At 39.2% G+C, this 16,857-nt stretch overlaps 1 protein-coding gene across 1 annotated transcript in view; it reads left to right on the top strand.

The window, feature by feature from the left end:
* Positions 1 to 14,187, top strand: part of LOC110893113 (keratin, type II cytoskeletal 1-like) — a 39,399-nt gene extending 25,212 nt beyond the window's left edge. Inside the window, exon 4 of the mRNA XM_022140233.1 lies at positions 14,003 to 14,187. Coding sequence (XP_021995925.1) covers positions 14,003 to 14,187 — 185 coding nt within the window. The remainder of the gene's footprint in view (positions 1 to 14,002) is intronic.
* The last annotated feature ends 2,670 nt before the right edge of the window (positions 14,188 to 16,857 follow it).

Genomic DNA, 16,857 nt, shown 5'->3' with positions numbered 1-16,857 from the left:
ACCAAAGTTTTATTAATACTGCATTCTGCCAAGCTCTTAACTTACCTCTAACTACTCTTAGGCAGATTTTTACAGTCGATACGGCAGATGGAAATTCTGTCAACATAGATAAGGTATTGCAAGAAGGAAAGATAGAACTGTTAGGCCATAAGTTTTCTGGAAACTTGTTACCTATGAATTTAGCCGGATCCGATGTAGTATTAGGAATGGATTGGTTAATCGCCAACCATGCTCGAATCCTGTGTGATAAGAATTCCGTAGAAATCCGTACCCCCACAGGAGAAGTAATCTTAATTACAGGAGATAGACCTCGGAAGCCATTAAAATTCATTTCAGTAATGAAATTGGCTAGTTATTCAAGGAAACAAGAAATGGTGTATATGATTTCTGTAATCATTAACACTAAAAGTAAGGAACTCCAGGACATTCCTATAGTTTCAGAATACCCAGATATCTTTCCAGAAGAATTACCTGGGTTACCACCGGATAGGGAAGTAGAGTTTAGAATTCATCTAATTCCAGGTACTACACCAATAGCTAATGCACCTTATCGATTAGCACCTACTGAAATGCTAGAATTGAAAAAGCAATTAGATGAATTACTAAGCAAAGGATTTATACAACCTAGTTCATCCCCTTAGGGTGCACCACTGTTGTTTGTGAAAAAGAAAGATGGGTCGATGAGAATGTGTATCGATTATAGGGAATTGAATAAGGTTACAATTAAGAATCGATACCCATTACCTAGGATTGATGATCTTTTCGATCAATTACAAGGAGCTAGGTGTTTCTCTAAGATAGACTTAAGATCTGGATATCACCAGCTGAAAGTGCAAGAGGAGGACATACCTAAAACTGCTTTCAGAACTAGGTATGGTCATAATGAGTTTACAGTCATGCCCTTCGGATTAACAAATGCTCCCGCCGCATTTATGGACATGATGAATAGGATCTGTAAACCATACTTGGATAAATTTGTAATCGTGTTCATTGACGATATACTCATTTATTCCAAAAGTCAGGAAGAACACTGTAAGCACCTGCATGCACTCTTAACCTTGTTAAGAAAGGAAAAGCTTTATGCCAAATTCTCGAAGTGTGAATTCTGGCTGCAGGAAGTACAATTTTTAGGTCATATGGTGAATCACGAAGGAATTCACGTAGATCCTGCTAAAATAGAAGCAGTCACCAATTGGAAGGTTCCACGAACGGCTATGGAAGTTAGAAGTTTTCTAGGATTAGCTGGATATTATAGACGATTTATTAAAGACTTCTCTAAAAGAAGGTGGATGGAAATCCTAAGTGATTACGACTGTGATATTCAATATCACGAAGGGAAAGCAAACGTAGTAGCAGATGCCTTAAGTCGTAAGTATCATGAAAAGCAAAAACGAGTTCGTGCTCTTCGGTTAAATCTACAATTAGATTTAATGGAACAATTAAAGAAAGTTCAAGGAACGGCAATCAAGTATGATGCCGAAAGAATGAAAGGTTACTTAAAGGAACTAGAACAAGGAAAGGATGGAATTTGGAGATTCCACAAGAAACGAATTTGGGTACCTAAGCAGGGAGATTTAAGAAATAAAATTCTAGAAGAAGCACATAAATCTAGGTATACTGTACATCCAGGAAACAATAAGACGTACCAAGATTTAAGAAATAATTTCTGGTGGATAGGAATGAAAAAGGACATAGCTGAATATGTAACCAAGTGTCTTACCTGTTCGCAAGTTAAGGCAGAACACCAAAAACCTTCAGGACTACTACAACAGTAAGAAATGCCTGTATGGAAATGGGAACTCATAACAATGGACTTTGTTACTAAGTTACCCAAAATCAGAAAAGGTAATGATGCTATTTGGGTAATTGTGGATCGATTAACCAAATCAGCTCATTTTCTACCAATGAGGGAAACCTTTAGCATGGAAAGGTTAGCCAAGTTGTATGTAGATGAAGTAGTATCCTTACATGGAGTCCCACTCTCCATTGTATCGGATAGAGATAGTTGTTTTACTTCCCGTTTCTGGACAAGTTTCCAGGAGGCAATGGGAACTCGACTCAATTTAAGTACTGCATATCATCCTCAAACAGACGGACAAAGTGAAAGGACGATACAAACCCTAGAAGACATGCTCCGAGCATGTGTAATTAATTTTGGTGGTAATTGGGATAGCCATTTACCATTAATTGAATTCTCCTATAACAATAGTTATCATTCAAGCATCGAAGCTGCTCCATTTGAAGCACTGTATGGACGCAAGTGCAGAACTCCCGTATGTTGGGCAGAAATAGGAGAAAGTCAATTATCAGGTCCAGAGATTGTGCAAGAAACTACTGACAAGATATCACAAATCAAGGAAAGACTGAAGACTGCTAGAGATCGTCAGAAGAGCTATGCAGACAATCGCCGCAAGCCGTTAGAATTCCAAGTCGGAGACAAAGTACTATTAAAAGTATCTCCTTGGAAAGGAGTAGTACGATTTGGTAAGAAGGAAAACTGAGTCCAAGATATGTTGGACCATTCCCCGTGATCCAACGAATAGGACCAGTAGCTTATCGTTTACAACTACCAGAAGAATTAGCTGGAGTACATGATGTGTTTCATGTATCCAATCTCAAGAAATGTCTATCAGACGAATCCCTGGTAGTACCTCTTCAAGATATAGAGGTAAATGAAAAGCTGAAATTCGTAGAGAAACCCCTACAAATAGAAGACCGGAAGATTAAGTTTCTCAAACACAAACGACTAGTGCTAGTGAAAGTCAAATGGGAATCCAGGAGAGGACCAGAGTACACTTGGGAACTGGAATCAGAGATGAAGCGAAAGTACCCTCATCTATTTCAGTAAATCTCGAGGACGAGATTTTTCTCAAGGTGGGGAGGATGTAACAACTGTCACTAAAATCAATAATTAGGACGATAATTAGTCAAAAAGAAAACCCTAATTGAGACACCCAAGTAATTCTGCATTAGCCCTAAAATTTTCAGAACAATCGGAATCAGGATCAGGGCCCCTAAAACTCAAGGGGGGCAAACCCTAGTTGACTAATTATCTAAATTATACGTTGCTTAAAGCTGATTGGCCAAAATAGTTGATTCATGCAAGCTAGTCCCGAGCCTAGGCAGCCTATAATTAGACTGCTTAACTTACGAACCGTAAGGGATCAGGCATACGGTCCGTAAGGGAGTCCCAAAAATTAGTATAAATAGCCGACCTTGGGACTTGCCTTCTGCCTTTAGAACGACGTTTATACCTTCTGTGTACGTCGAGTTATACTCAAAACAATCCCCAACACACACACGAATCACGAGGTGCTGCCGCAATCATGGTAATAACTCGATCGCTATTACGATTCAACATCCGATCGATTATACTATCCAACGATTGTCTGAGTGCTGCTCAAATTGAGCTGATACTTTGTTATTCATTGTGATTTCGACTTGAATGTTTGAGTGCTGTTCGAATTCGGACTATGCTCTGTCATTCGTTGTGAATCCATTGAATTATTAAGTATTGCACTTATTAATGGTTGTGAGGGTTTAATCTCGTGAATTGACGTAACTGCTGAATTAGTTACTAACCCGTTTGTGTGCATTTTATTCAAATTAGGTTAATCACAGGCAAATCAGTAAGGCTTAAACTCTGCTCGTAAAATCTGCAAAGTGAGTCATTCTCTTTTTATCAAATATGCTTTAAAAAACTCCAAACTATTTTAAGTTATAATTATAGGGATTAAGTCTATGTAATCACCAAATTACAGCCGGTATGTGGGGTTTTGTATACATTACTTATTTCCCGTCACACTTGGACAACGAGTTAGCCAAGGGGTGATCTGACCACAGTCACAGACACCATTTGGACAACGAGATAGCCAATGGGTAGTCGAGTGACAAGTACTGTGGGTAGTTGGTTTGATATCAGAAACATTGTAATTCCCCTTAATACTGTAAATTATAACAAATGCGTCGTTTTTATAAACTGAATGATTCACTCAGTATTTCCCCGCTGACAAAACCTTTTTCAAACATGTTTCAGGTGATCTGTTGTGAGCAAGGAAAAGTGCCGTGGAGCACTCTCAGCTTAGAAAAGTGGCTCAATGTAAATAAATAAAAGAAACATGTTTTGAAAAATAAAGATTTCCCTGAGAAATCACATTATTGTAAATTACGGGAATTTATCCCTAAATTATGAAACGGGCAGTTTCAATTATTAAAAGATCCTGTTTTAAAAGTCTTCCGCTGTCGCCTAAATTAAATACCACGGGATTTCTGTCCCGCGGCTCCTGAAACGGGTCAAACCGGGTCGGGGGCCGTGACACTCATGGTTTCGGATTTACCCATTTACAGATATCATTAGTGTACATTCACCTGTAAGACTGAATATAGAAGTCTGGATACGGGAGTATATTCTGAGGTGGGATACGCAAATAAGTTTAAGTCTATTAAAACACTACTCGTATCTCGAAACAGTTGAACTTTGTATGAAAATTTAAGTGGATCAGTATACTGACAATCTACGTGAATCGTTTAGAACTTAAAATGTTTAAAGCTTAACGGTGTTGGTGATTTGTCTCATAAACTGATATGATCCTCTTACACAAACTCACAAAAATAGTGTCTGTAAATACTTCTTTACTGCATTTTATTAAAATCAAAAATCCAAAAAGATTTTAAGTGTGTTTTAGCATAATTTTTGAAAATACAAAAAGATTTTCGACAACGGATGATGAAAAGCTGATTTTCAAAATTCCAAGTGCTAAACATGACGAACAAGTTTGGGAGAGTTTGTTCGAGATGAAAAGTAAAATGAAATGGTTGAGATAGTTTGAGAAATGTTATACTATAAATATTGATGTATTGAGTTTGATTCTACAAGTAGTAAGCATAGAATAAATTTGTCAAATTGATAAATTTGTGAAATTTATTGTAAGGTAAAGATTTGTGCAGGTCCCCGTGTCTATACTTGAGCAGAGGGTGAGCCAGGTCACGATTATAGAACTTGTGAAAGCCAGACTACGATCCCAGCACAACTTAAGGGGGAGTCTGTTAGAAAAGGGGAGTCTGTAGATGCATAGAGCTAGCTTTTGATCCTGAAACTATGTTCACACAAGCTGCTAATGCTGAAGAGCTTAAGGAATCAAGAGATCTGATCAAGAGAATGTGATGAGTCAGATTGAGATTCTAAAAAAGAGAAAATAAGAAATTGAAAATTGTTAGATCAACATCCAAAGGGGAGATTAGTTGATAAAGAGAAGAAGATAGAATTTGATGGATGCTTACACTGTCAGATATTTTGGAAGAGCACAAAGACTGATAAAGACTGAAGACTGTGAAGACTCGACACTGAAGACTTTGTCAACATCCAAGGGGAGGCTATTGGTGTCCAAGCCAAGGAACTTACGCCAAAGAGTCCTGATAAATGATGATTGAGACGAGATTCTGCATTTTTGAACCACGAAACGCTCGGCATATATCTGTTGACTTCGTCTTGTATCGAGTCTTTTAACAGGAATGATAGATCAGGGCACGTTGTACGAGGAATATAGGGTTGAGTGTTGATGGTTCATTCCGCACGAAATGGCAAGAAGCCATTTCGCACGAAATGACGTTTGGCCATTTCGCACTATGAAATGCTTTCCCTATATATACCTAGCTTGCCATTTCATTTGTAACGTTCCTGATTCCGGTACCGAAGTGCTGCCGACGTGTTGTTTGATCTGTATCTGTGTTATATCAATAAACAAGGGAATTAAAGAGTGAATCAAGCTGTTTCCAAGTCTACATCATTGAATTCCGCCTTTGATATGGATTAGAACTCTTCTGATAGACTCGTTTAGATCGATTCTCGATCCTACAGTAGCTGATAGGCTTCAGGTCCTATTCTTCTAATAATCTCAAAAGGTCCAACATACCTGGGACTTAGCTTCCCTCTTTTGATGAATCTTACCACCCCTTTCCAAGGAGAGACTTTTAATAATACCTTATCACCTACCTGGAATTCTAACGGCTTACGTCTGTTATCAGCATAACTCTTTTGTCGATCACGTGCTGCTTTTAGTCGTTCCTTGACTTGAATGATCTTGTCGGTTGTTTCTTGCACTATCTCAGGTCCAGATAGTTACTTTTCCCCAATTTCTGCCCAGCAGACTGGGGTTCTGCACTTTCGTCCATAAAGTGCTTCGAAGGGTGCAGCATTGATACTTGTGTGATAACTGTTATTATAAGAAAATTCTATTAAAGGTAAGTGTTCGTCCCAATTACCTCCGAAATCAATTACACAAGCTCTAAGCATGTCCTCCATTGTCTGAATTGTCCTTTCGCTTTATCCATCCGTTTGAGGATGATAAGTTGTGCTTAAATTTAGCTTGGTTCCCATTGCTTTTTGGAAACTTACCCAAAAATGAGAGGTAAAATGGCTATCCCTATCAGAAACAATTGATAAAGGAATTCCATGTAATGAAACTATTTCATTTACATATAATTTGGCTAATTGTTCCATGCTGAAAGTTTCTTTCATTGGTAGAAAATAGGCTGACTTGGTTAGCCTGTCTACAATCACCCAGATTGTATCATTACCTTTTCTTGTTTTGGGTAATTTGGTAACAAAATCCATTGTTATCAATTCCCATTTCCAAACTGGTATTTCTAACTGTTGCAGCAATCCTGAGGGTTTCTTGTGTTCAGCTTTAACTTGTGAACAAGTTAAACATTTAGAAACATAAGCTGCTATATCCTTTTTCATTCCTCTCCACCAGAAATTTTTTCTTAAATCCTGGTACATCTTATCACTTCCTGGATGCATCGTATATTAAGACTTATGGGCTTCTTCTAATATACGGTGACGTAAATTTCCTAATTTAGGTATCCACATTCTCTTTTTATGGAATCTCCAAATTCCATCTGTTCCTTGTTCTAAGTCTTTAATCATTCCTTTTAATTTTTCAGTATCATCCTTGATTACTGATTCTTGTGATTTTCTAATCTGATCGTTTAAATCTACTTGTAGACTTAATTTAAAAGAACGTACCTTTTTTGGCTTTTCATGATACTTTCGGCTTAAAGCATCAGCCACTACATTGGCCTTTCCTGCATGATACTGGATATCACAATCATAATCACTAAGAATTTCCATCCAGCGTCTTTGTCTCATATTCAGCTCCTTTTGCCCGAAAACATACCTTAAACTTTTATGATCTGTGAATATGGTAAACTTACTACCATAAAGGTAATTTCTCCAAATCTTAAGGGCAAAAATTATGGCTCCTAGTTCTAGATCATGGGTTGAATAATTTTCTTCATGATTCTAAAGCTGTCTGGATGCGTAAGCTATAACCTTTTGACGTTGCATCAATACACATCCATAACCTAACTTAGAAGCGTCACAATAGACTACAAAGTCTTCAGTTCCTTCTGGTAATGCTAATATGGGTGCATGGGTTAATCTTTGCTTAAGGATTCTAAAGGCTTCTTCCTGTTTTAGTCCCCATTCAAACTTAATGGATTTACAGGTTAATTTGGTTAAGGGAATGGCTATTCTAGAAAAATCTCGAATGAATCTTCTATAATAACCGGCCAATCCTAAGAAACTTCTAACCTCAGTTGGTGACTCAGGGGTTTTCCATTGGGTAATTGCCTTGATCTTTGTTGGATCCACATGAATTCCTTCATGATCGACTAAGTGTCCAAGAAATTGTACCTGTTCTAACCAAAACTCGCACTTGGAAAACTTAGCATAAAGCTTTTCCTTTCTTAAAAAACTTAAAAGTAAGTGCAAATGCTTTGCATGATCCTCTTTACTCTTAGAATAAATTAGAATATCATCAACAAAAACAATTATGAATTTATCCAAATATGGCTTACATATTCGGTTCATCATGTCCATAAATGCAGCTGGGGCATTGGTTAAACCAAATGGCATGACAGTAAATTCATAATGACCATACCTTGTTCTAAATGCGGTTTTAGGAATGTCCTCTTCCTGTACCTTTAATTGATGATATCCCGATCTTAAATCGATTTTAGAGAAAAATCGAGCTCTTTGCAGTTGATCGAACAGATCATCGATCCTTGGTAATGGGTACCGATTCTTAATCGTGACATTATTCAATTCACGGTAGTCAATACACATTCGCATTGATCTGTCCTTCTTTTTGACGAATAAATTGGTGCTCCCCATGGTGATGAGCTTGGCTGTATGAATCCTTTTTCTAACAATTCGTCTAACTGTTTCTTCAGTTTCTGCATTTCAGCGGGTGCCAAACGATAAGGCGCTTTGGCAATCGGTTCCGTTCCTGGTAACAGATGGATTCTGAATTCAACTTCCCTATCTGGCGGTAGTCTTGGCAATTCTTCTGGAAATATATCTGAAAACTGGGACACTACCGGAATGTCTTTTAGTTCTTTTCCTTTAGTGTTAGTGATTATAGAAATCAAATACACTATGGATCCTTTTCTTATATAACTTGCAGTTTTCATCACAGAGATGAATTTAGTGGATCTAGATGGTTTATCTCCTTTAATTGTGATCTTTTCACCCCTTGGTGAATTTACTTGGATTGACTTTTGATCACATAAAATACTGGCTTTATTGGCTATTAACCAATCCATTCCTAATACAACATCAAATCCTGCCAGATTCATTGGGTAAAGGTTTGTAATAAATTTTCGGTTAAAAATTTCTAGTCTTGCTCCCTGCAAGATTTCAGAAATCCTAACGGTTTCTCCATTTGTTGTCTCTACTAGACATTCTTGTGGTAGTTTAGTTAATGATTGATTTAGAAGTTTGCAAAACGAAGTATTAATAAAACTTTGGTTTGCACCAGAGTCAAATAATACTTTAGCAAAAATATCATTAACTAAAAACGTACCAGCTATGACGTCTGGAATCATCTTGGCTTCATCTGCAGTCAAAAGAAATGCTCTAGCATTTTTAGTGTTCTTGTTGTTTGCAGGTGGAGCTAACTTTGGACAATTTGGCTTGATGTGACCTTTTTCTCCACAGTTAAAGCACAATCCATTACTGGATTTCCTCTTGCAATCTTCTTCCTTGTGTTCTGCTGCCTTGCAGAAATTGCAATGAGTGGAGCATCTTCCAGAATGCTTCTTTCTGCAGGTTTTACAGTATAGTGCAGAGGTAGAACCTACATTCCTACGGTTGGAATTCCCAGAACGGAATTCTTGAGTAAGTCTTTGAGTTAGGTTTCTCCTCTGATCTTCTAGTACACACCAGTTCATCAGTCAAGGTATTGGCTAGTTCTATAGCTTCTTCTATAGTTTGGGGTCTAGCTGCCTTGACTACATGCCTAATCTCCCCGATTAGTCCCCAGATGTATCGACAGATTAATACCGGTTCAGGTGATGCAATGGTTGGTACTATTCTAGCATATTCGAAAAATGTAGTAGTGTACCCCTTACTATCTACCCCGGTCATTCTAAGGTTCAGAAACTTATTTGCTATCTGTTCCTTTTTATTGGGAGGGCAGAATTTCCTTTTTACCATATTCTTAAACTTCTCCCATTCTATGTTATAAACCCTATCACTTCCTCTTGACTGGAGAATAGTGTTCCACCATTCTAGGGCTAAGTTCTTAAATAGATTAGAAGCAAACATTATCTTATCTTCTTCAGCACACTTGCTTATTTTTAGAACAGCCTCAGTCTTTTCTATCCAGCGTAGAGCTGCAATGGGTCCTTCATTGCCCGAGATTCTATTAGTTTGCAGGACCAGAATTCTTTATAAGAACAACCATATGGCACGGTTCTTCTTCTTTTGGGAATGGGCACTTGAAGTACGGGTCCATTGTTCACGCTATGTTCCGGTTCAGTTGGTCGCTTACTGCTATGCTTGCTTTTATTTTCGGCTTCCTTAACATTTTGGATAATAAATGGCATCGCATCTATAATTCCTTGTGCCACTATTTGCTGGAGGGCACTATTATCCACTTGGTTTCCATTGTTATTGTTGTTCGGATTCTCGTTATTCAGATTATCGTTATTTGAGTGGTTATCATTTTGGTTTTCCTGATTCACTTCGTTGTCCATCTGAATTTTAAACATTTACCACATATTAATATCACCAATAATATTTGAATATAGCCAATCACATGACACGCACTTTGGTCAAAAGCGTCGAGCATTGCGACTTTACTCTATTCATATACTATGCGTCTATTACACACCAGTACTGAAATAAAGATTACAATACCGACTGAAATTTAAAGCTACACTACTAGTAATAGGCATTCGTAGTTTTTTTTAACAGATACACACATATTATATTATTATATTATATTATTATTATTATTTCTACCTTCTCCACCATCGATTCAAGGATATGGATTCATCCAAAAATCCATATTGCGCTCATCGTATTTCCATACGAGACGCTCTCCCACCTGTTGCATTCTCTCACTACTTTCTAAAATTTCCTCACCAAAATTTCTTGTACGTTATCTACACTCATTGGGGGTGCAGGTTCTAGGACTGGGTTTAGAATCTGGGGTGCGGGTTCCTGGTACGGGGCGTGGTATGGGTAAGGATTCTCTAAAATCTCCCTAATGAATGCATCATTATCGTAATAGGGATCTAGAGGATTTAACCCTGGGTAGGCTCCTAGATTGGGCATGGGCAAATCTTCATGCATTGGGTAGCGTTGCACATAGTCCCTGTTATCGTCCCACCATGGGTCGTAATTTGGGTCCAGGGGATTTGGTACAGGTACCCTAGGTATTTCCTCCGGATTGAAATCATGCATTTCTACTTGGTTTTCAGGGTTTTCTATCTCCATGGGTTGGTCAGGAATCAGTGGTTGTGGTGCTAACATTTGCTCCAGGTTTGGGTCAGCTGCAGTGGTTGCTAAAATATGGATATTGGCTATACCCCTATTAAGCATATCCTGGACATAAGCATCGGTTTCTCTTTTAGCTGTTGCTAACACTCTCTGTTCTTGCAACTTTTTCATACGCTTTCTACGCTCATGTGCTCCCCTACTGAACCATCCCCTCTTTTTCTGAGGAAATGGCTCTTCAGATTGAGCCTTAAACACGAATATTCCTTCTTCTGTATCAGCAGAGTACCCCGAGAGGGCAGGCTAAGAAGAGACACCTTCACTTCTAGGCGAACCAGACAATTGACAGTACGCGTCAGATGGTCCTTGGTCGCTCATACTGTAAACTAACAAATAGTCAGATAACACATAACAAGAAAATACAATTATGCATGTATTCCCGTTATTTATTTCCTAACACTTTGAATTTTGGCGTCAGCAGAACACTTCTGTGGCTGAATCAGTGGCTTAGCTCTGATACCACCTTCTATCACAACCCCCGACCCCTATCCCGGGAGCGGGCGGCCGTGAGCCAGTTTCGGTGGTATCTGGTTATTGTCTAATTTGGCAGCGGAATTTTTCATCAGGACCGTAGTTAGGAAATATTTTATCAGAGTAAAATACCACATTTTCATATCCTTAAACACATGGGTAAAACCCAAGTTTTCAATACACACATTTTCATAGGGATACACCCTATTTTATTGAATAAAAACATCCATTTTATTCTTAGGTAACTTTATTGCCACTTTTCCAAGCCTTCAGTGCTGTCCAGCTGGATTCTATTTGGCTTTCACATTTTGTTACCTGAAACGCGTTTTAAAAACATTTTGTCAGTGTTGGTGAGTGAATCCCAGTTTAATCAAGTTTAATAAAAATCATTGTACAGTATTGAGGGCGATCTCGCAATTACATTTGTTTCCAAGTTATAACAATTAACATTCATGGTACTGTCATACTCAACTTGTGGAAATGTTACTCCTTGACCAGGTGGTAACAAATTTTGTATACAAAACCCCAACATACTCATGATAATTGTATTTTTACAAATACTCAATAACTGTTTAATATATAATTAATCATGTGAGGTTTTGTAAAAACAGTTAACACAAAAAGAGGATTACTCACATTGCTGTCTTAGATTATCCGTAAGGGTTTCCTGATGACAATCTGTAAATTACACAAATGCACGCGTGTTAGTATAATAACCCATTTTAACATTAGTAATAACCTCCTCGAGACGGCATTCCAACGACTACGTCAGGCAGAACCACGACAGCCGTTACGAAACCATAGATCAATTGGGCAGAGTATCTAATACGTCTCCAGGGGTTATGATACTTACATCGTAGCAGAACCTCGCTATTTAGGGGGGTATTAGACCCGAGTATAATGCCCACTATTTAATTTTGAGAGAGAAAGAAAGATTTTGAACAACGGAAAGTGAAATCCCGAGGCCTTCTTATATAGGGCCTGATTCTGGTCCTCTCGCAGCCCGTGTAAAGGAAGACAGGAGTCTACGCGGCCCGCGTCAAACCCAGGTCAACGCGTAGCTCGTCATGATCAGCGACTAGACTTGACACGATGATGACACGTGTCATCACCAGGCTCCGCCACCATTTCGATCTCTAGCGGCCCGCGTAAGGTTGAGGTGTGGCTTTCGCGGCCCGCCTCAACTTAAAAATTTGATTTTTAATTTATTTTTAATAGCATAATGGATTTTAGGCTCGTTTTTCACCCACGTGGTATATTTTAAGACATATTGGGATATTTTAAATATTTTTAGAGTGTCGTTAAATTTATGAGGGTGTCGGTTTACGTTAGGGTTGTTATAGTTTTTAAGAACTTTTAAATCGATACGATGCGTATCGGCCTATACGCATCGTATCGGTTCAAAATTTCAAATTTTTTTCAAGAACACATGGTTTGATACGATGCGTATCGGCCTATACACATCGTATCGATTCATAATTTCATTGTTTTTTCATGAACATTTGAACTGACACGATACGTATGAGCCTATACAATCGTATTGATTCTAAATTCTTGTTTTTTTTCCTTTTCTGTTTTATAAAGTATAAACAAATGTTTTGTATCTTAGTTTTTTTTAATGTTTTACTGGTAAGTAGAAAGTTTTTATTTTTATTCAGAGTTGTCCGTATCGCGCAAAGGTCGGTAACGAGCGTCGAAACCTAATACGTCGTAGATAGATAATAATTATAATATACCATTTGGGTCGTCCGTAACGCGATTAGATCCATTTCGAGCGTCGAAACCTAAGACGTCGTAAATATATAGTTTTTTTTTATTTTTTAGTCAAAACGTCCGTATCGCGCGTAGGTCCGTAACGAGCCTCGAAACCTAATACGTCGTAGATAGATAATAATTATAATATACCGTTCGGGTCGTCCGTAACGCGATTAGGTCCATTTCGAGCGTCGAAACCTAAGACGTCGTAAATATATAGTTTTTTTTTATTTTTTAGTCGAAACGTCCGTATCGCGCGTAGGTCCGTAACGAGCCTTGAAACCTAATACGTCGGAGATAGATAATAATTATAATATACCGTTCGGGTCGTCCGTAACGCGATTAGGTCCATTTTGAGCGTCGAAACCTAAGACGTCGTAAATATATAGTTTTTTTTTTTTATTTTTTAGTCGAAACATCCATATCGCGCGTAGGTTCGTAACGAGCCTCGAAACCTAATACGTCGTAGATAGATAATAATTATAATATACCGTTCGGGTCGTCCGTAACGCGATTAGGTCCTTTTCGAGCGTCGAAACCTAAGACGTCATAAATATATAGTTTTTTTTATTTTTTAGTCGAAACGTCCGTATCACGCGTAGGTCCGTAACGAGCCTCGAAACCTAATACGTTGTAGATAGATAATAATTATAATATACCGTTCGGGTCGTCCGTAATGCGATTAGGTCCATTTCGAGCGTCGAAACCTAAGACGTCGGAAATATATAGTTTTTTTATTTTTTAGTCGAAATGTCCGTATCGCGCGTAGGTCCGTAACGAGTCTCGAAACCAAATACGTCGTAGATAGATAATAGTTATAATATATAGTCGGGGTCGTCCGGGGAGGTGGCGGTGTTGTATTTTTTTTTAAATTAAATAAAAATTGTTATATTTTGAAAAAAAATTGATTAAAATTGTTTAATCATGCAGATATGGAAGTCGCTATGGGTAGAGGGAGAGGCCGGGGAGGTGGCGGTCGAGGTGGCGGTGGCGGTCGAGGTGGCGGTGGTGGTGGAGGTGGACGTGGCCGCGCACATGGAGCGGCGGGGGTGTCGATCGCGATGGCGGTGCCTGGTGGGCGTGGACGCGGACGTGGACGTGGCCGTGGCATTTGACGTGGGCGCGGGCGTGGCGCTGACCCTGGAGAGGATCCCCTGTTGTAGAATGATTATTTGAGGTTCGAGGAGGGGAGCGAGGCTTATCACAGATGCGAAAAGTTTCGTCGTACGGAGATCGGCGGCCACTGTGCCCTCGATTGGGGAGCTATAGAAGAGGTCGAGGCGGCGAGAGCCCGACAGTTCATCAGACACGATACTCCATGGTCGAGGTATACTATTTATTACTGTTTTTTCTTTGTTTTGTATACTACATGCATACTAACCACACTGTGTAATAGGTTGTTCGATATTGCATACACGCCGTCTTACAGGGTCATGGCGTGCGAGTTTTTATCGAGTGACTTCGCTCCCAGGCCTGCAGACTGTCCGGAGGAGGATGACGACGAGGACGACCCGTGGATAGAGGTCAGCTTTCGTTTAGCGGGGCGGTGGCATTTGATGTCACTCAGACGGTTTGCCGAGCACTGAGGCCTTTACAGGGTGGAGGAGTTAGACACCCCCATCTACACCGATGGCATATGGATGGCCCCCCATACGACTCTGATGAGGTTCTGGCAGGTGATCAGCAGGGGTCGCTTCGGCACGACGTCGAAGCAGAGGGCTTCCTTTATCACCGATCCCCTCTACCGCTACCTGCACAAGCTTATTGCCACATCTATAGCACCTATTAGGATCTGAGTTTGGTTTTGATTGTGTTTTACATTTGAATTAAGATGAAGATGAATGAGTTGTGCAGCAGAATTATAATGGAAACAAACTCTGTACACAATCAAACAGCATAATTGCTTTAATCAAACATTTTCAACAAAGAACCGAAAGATTGAATTTATTTCAATAACGATTACAATGCATGAATGAATACAAACTCCCCCTCAGCCTGAGCTCACAGTATTTGTTCGTGCAGGAAGAAGATGGTGAAAGAGCTAATAGAACAGTACAGAGCACTGTTCTATTTATAGGCACGAGCAAATCACTAAAGCATCTACGGTGACGTCACCAATGAAAGTGACATCTAACCTCCTAACAAACTCTAACCTCTGATCTATACAACCTCTGCTATGCTAACTACTGATATTACAATACATTACATAAAGTAAACAAAACTACTGCTGCATCATTCCACTGCTGTAAACCCAGCAGTACTTGTCATGATCAACAGTGCTTGACTCAAGGCAGTAGATTGGGCAACAGGGCTTTAGTTCTTCATCAGTCTTTGACTAGATCAGCAGTTGTAGGTCAGCAGTTTGTATGATCAGTAGATAGGAGGTCAGCAGATGTTGAAATCACTTTCAAGGGGAGAGACTTGTATGCATAACATCTGCTTATTCTGGATCCACTGACCTGATCCAGTTTTGGCTTTAATTATTTGTTCCTCTGATAGGGTTCAATCCCAACAATCTCCCCCTGGAACAGATAATGCCAAAACTCTTCATTATTGTAGATCTTTATTGCCTCATCAGCAGTTCCCTTATTTGCCCTTTGAGTTGAAGTTCAAAGGCTAAGGCATCTGAGTCATCATCATCCCTGCTAAGTGGAAGATCAAGGAGATCCTGCAAATCTTCAAGACGCAGGCCAAGAGCTTGTTCACTTGATATATTCTTCACCTCTCCACTAGACTTGAGCAATGTCAGTACATGGGTCTGTTTGTCAGTTTTCCACTTTAGTACTTTTGAGTCTGGTGGGTTTCTTGGGAGATTTTTATTGGACGAGGTGTTTGGTGATGCAGGCCTAATCATGACTGTCTGAGCAGTGTTTGCAGATTGTTCCAATCCGAGATCTTCTTTAATCATTATCTTAATGCCCTCTTTTACAAGGTCATCACCAGCCATTAGATCTTGGATTGTTTCAGCACCCAACTGTTTTTGTGGCCTTCTTTTAAAGATGGTTGCACCAGCTGGAGCAGTGGATCTCCTGATTTGCAGCTTTGATGGTCTCTTTGAAACCTCTGCTTCAGAATAGTCAGGCTTTTGTGGAGCAATAGGATCTGTCTTCCTTAATTTCTCCAAGCTTTTGTAAGTAGCCCTGACTTTGTCTTCTTTCCATATCATCACTTGATTCAAAGACCCATAATTAGTAGCAGCTAATTCCTCTTTCATTCTCTTCAGCTCTATCTTTTTATCAGGTACATTCTTTTTGAATTTTGCCCAATTTGGAGGAGTGTGTTTGACCTTATTCTTGATCATTTCCTGAATCCTGGTAGCTTCACTTTCAAGCTCAGGAATGGTACACTCTTTGTACATGTGTTTTTCTCCTTTGTACTTCTTGGTTGCCATGATGCTTTCAATGTAGTCTTTTCTTAGAGTTTCATCTGCTCTCTCTGAGATTTGTTGACATACATTTTTTGCAAATTGCTCTAAGGATCCGACTTATGTGAGCAAGAATTGGTAATTCTGCTGAATTTCTCTATCAGATTTTCCTTGAACATTTCTTTTTGAGATATCCTCTGCTTGTTTAGCTTTGACCTTCAAATATTCTTCAATATTGTTTGGCCTTGGAGATCCTTCAACTGATGGCAAACTCCTTTTAGCAGGGTCGTCCTCATAATAAAAAGACTTGATTTCTCCTATGACTGTTATAAGTTCAAGAGGAAACTGAACACCTGCAGGAGGTAAGGGCTTTAGAATTTGAGTTGATGAGAGAGGAACAGGCTTGGGTATTGTAACAAGT

Source organism: Helianthus annuus, chromosome 12, assembly GCF_002127325.2.
Source record: "Helianthus annuus cultivar XRQ/B chromosome 12, HanXRQr2.0-SUNRISE, whole genome shotgun sequence".
Classification (NCBI taxonomy): domain Eukaryota; kingdom Viridiplantae; phylum Streptophyta; class Magnoliopsida; order Asterales; family Asteraceae; genus Helianthus; species Helianthus annuus.
The sequence above is the reverse complement of the archived record's forward strand: the minus strand, read 5'-3'. Positions and strand labels throughout refer to the sequence as shown.